General features: G+C 57.3%; 1 protein-coding gene across 1 annotated transcript; it reads right to left on the reverse strand.

Annotated features, from left to right (window-relative positions):
* Positions 1-705: 705 nt before the first annotated feature.
* Positions 706-2382, reverse strand: LOC122383086. The gene has a single exon (XM_043369204.1). It carries the CDS (start codon positions 2380-2382, stop codon positions 706-708), a length of 1677 nt encoding a protein of 558 aa, XP_043225139.1.
* Positions 2383-3131: the final 749 nt, after the last annotated feature.

Genomic DNA, 3131 nt, shown 5'->3' on the forward strand with positions numbered 1-3131 from the left:
GGCGCGGGTTAAACTGGTAGTTGGAGTTAGAAACATGAATGCCTTCAAACCAGTTGGCTTGCTAAATTATTGATAGGATCATATTCGAACATACCATACCAAGGAAAACCAACTATAATTATAGTCTGCTCCAAGGCCATATGTCTGCTCCATATCAAGTTTGAGGTCGGAGCAAGAGTCGGAGCAAGATTACTAGAACATAAGGTTGGACAAATTGTGACGTCACTGGTGCTTGGAATATTTTTTCTAGTATCCCACTAAACAGGCCTAGTTGAAACTAAATTTGAAGGGAGGGCAATTCATTGCCAAGTATCTGATTTTGTGAAAATAATTGTTGGAAATGTAAAGTAAGGCACCATGGACTTGTTTTCAATTGGGAACAGATGATATAAAAAGAAAAATAAATGTTTTACGATACTACTAAATCAGATAATTTGGTACAAATTCATAGACGTATAAATAAACTGGACTGGCAACTCGAAGGGACCTCCCATGGAAGATAGTGGCGCCGACAAAGCGGCGCCAAAAATATTTGCTGTGAAACGTTGTAAAGCAAATAAAGTTGTAATTATTTTTAAATGGATGATCGGATCGAGGTGATAGTGGTGCAGTTTGACGTGCCATTTCTGGAGGCAGGTGATGGTATAGGTTGTTGTTGTTGTTGTTGATTTTCCCTCCGGCCGCGGGTGGCCCCGCGGCGTAGCCTCATCGGCTCTGGAGGGCCCTGAAGGCGGCCACCAGGGCCGCCACCACGTCACTGCGCCAGACCTCGTCGGGTGTTGGTAGGATGTTCCCTACGGCCGGGATTCTGAGGCGAACACCCATCAGGCCCGGGCACGTGAGCAGGATGTGCCGGGGGGTGTCCGCCTCTTCGCCGCACAGCGGGCACCGAGCGGCCTCGCATAGCAGGTCCCGGCATTGGGCGCAGGCGGCTGAGGGGCTCCGGCCGATGGAGTGCAGGAACTGGGTCGATCCACTCCAGTGACCAGTCCGGATCTGGTGGACATCGATGGCTGTCCGCCGGTCCAGGCCGGAGACCGGGGGCGGGTATCTCGTACCCATCAGCTCCCGGTACCAGCCGGTCGCCGCTCTGCGTGTCGGGTCTGGGTATGACGGTCTGTCCCTGGCCGCCTGGTCCCTGGCTAGACGGGCCGCAGCCTTGTAGACGGTGTTGACGTCGATGGAGGCGATTTCTTGATCCAGCGCCGCCGCCTCCCCCGCCAGCACGTCCGCCGCCTCGTTGCCTGGGATCCCACAATGCGATGGGACCCACTGCAGCGTCACGTGGCGGTCCGGTGTGGCGATTTCCAGCAGGCGGCTCCATATCTCCGCCCCCTGGACCGTCCTCTGGGCCGAAGGCCCCTCTCTCAGTGCAGCCAGGGCAGACTGTGAGTCGGTGCAGATTATTAATGGCAGTGTGTCGTCACGAGGGTGTGTCGCCAGATGTTCCAGGGTCATTGCGATGGCCAGCATCTCCGCCCTGAAGCTGGAACAGAGCGCTCCTGCGGGCCTCTTCAGCTCAGTGCGGTCATCATCGGCGTGGACGACCAGCGCGCCGGCCCCTCCACAGAGAACGCCTCCAGTCGCCGACCCGTCGGTCCACACCCAGGTCGCACATTGGGTCAGGGACGCCAGGTGGTGTAGGGCGGCTTCCTTCTTCGTGGAGGCGGCAGCTCCGGCTGGGAGCCCCGCTCCGATGTCCAGGTTAAAGCTGATCGTGCCGGTCGGTTGCCAGGGCGGGGGGCGCACGGGGAGCAACGGCTCCACCGGTGGCTCCACTCCAAGGGTCCGCCACACCTCCCGACCCAACTGGCGCCATCCGCAGACGGTCTTGAGGCGCCGCGGTGGGTCCGCCACGGCCAGTCGGTGTAGCGGGTCCTCCTCGGGCAGTGCCATGGCCTTCGCCAGCATCCTCGCCGCCAGTGCTGTGCGGCGCGCCGCGACCGGGGCCACGCCGGCTTCGGCCATTACTCCGTGGATGGGGGCCGACCCGATGCAGCCCGTTATGACTCGGGCCGCGGCACGCATCTCGCGTTCCAGAACTTCAATGTTAGTCCTGGCGGCCGCCGGCATCCAGGCGGCCGCCGCATGTTCGATGGCTCCCCTAACGTAGCCGTTGGCGACGGCCCGGAGTTGTCTCTCCTCCAGGCCCCAGCTGCGACCGGTGATTCGTCGTAGTTGAGAGATGCGAGGGCGGACGCGGCGGCGGAGGTTCCTGCAGTGGGGGCCGAACCCCAGAGTCCTGTCCAGCGTTACGCCGAGTAACTTCAGTTCAGGGCCTCCTTCCACCGTCTGGCCCGCCACACGGATGCGGCAACCGACGGCGTCCCGGTGGCTCTGAGACAGAACTAGAAGCTGGGTTTTCTGGCCCGCCACCTCCATCTTGTTCTCCCGGGCCCACTTGACCAGGGTATCGGCCGCTCGTTGTGCCCGCTCCCGCGCGACTTCAATCGTGTTACCCGAGCACAGTGTGGAGGGGCCGTATGATGGTATAGGTCGCGGGTAACTCTCTGTCACGTGGCGCGTATGACTTGCCGACAAACACATTGAGAACAAAAACCTTTTATCGACGCTTTAAGCCAATCCAAGGGAGGTCCAGGTGCCAAATTTGTAGGTCACATGTCCCGGTACTAAACCACTGACATATGGAATAATCGGCACCGGGAGATACATATTGCACATGCTCGGGACGAAAAACATGTTTTGATGAGGCATTCTCCGACGTCCGAAAACTTTGACCTAAGCACCTAAAACTCGGCACAATGGCACAACATGGACAAACGCTTGAAGGCGTTGTCCGAATAGGTGTGCTGAGGTGCACGGTCCACATGCTTCGCACGTGAAAACCTTTTGATATTACACTTCGTGCTACGCATACGTGCGGAACGATATATTTATATTTCCGAAGCTAAGCATCGTAGCGACACGTGCCAGGTGGCATTGGAAAAGTTTCACCGAGGCGCATCAGAAATATGCCCTAAAATTCCGAATTTGAGGCAACGTGGTGAAGGTCAGATAAAATTGACCGGAAAAGATCAATTAAACCCTCGCCGTTTGGCCACTGATTGAGCTAGAGCTTCGCATAAAAAAGAGCGTGTTGCCCGTGACGAGAGCAAGCCGATGATACCCAA

Source organism: Amphibalanus amphitrite, unplaced genomic scaffold (genome assembly GCF_019059575.1).
Source record: "Amphibalanus amphitrite isolate SeventyFive unplaced genomic scaffold, NRLGWU_Aamphi_draft 000154F_arrow, whole genome shotgun sequence".
NCBI classification, from domain to species: Eukaryota; Metazoa; Arthropoda; class Thecostraca; order Balanomorpha; family Balanidae; genus Amphibalanus; species Amphibalanus amphitrite.

Bases quoted from the DNA above. Each gene is read 5' to 3' on its own strand.
- LOC122383086 (XM_043369204.1), bottom strand. From the start codon at position 2,382: ATGGAGGTGGCGGGCCAGAAAACCCAGCTTCTAGTTCTGTCTCAGAGC.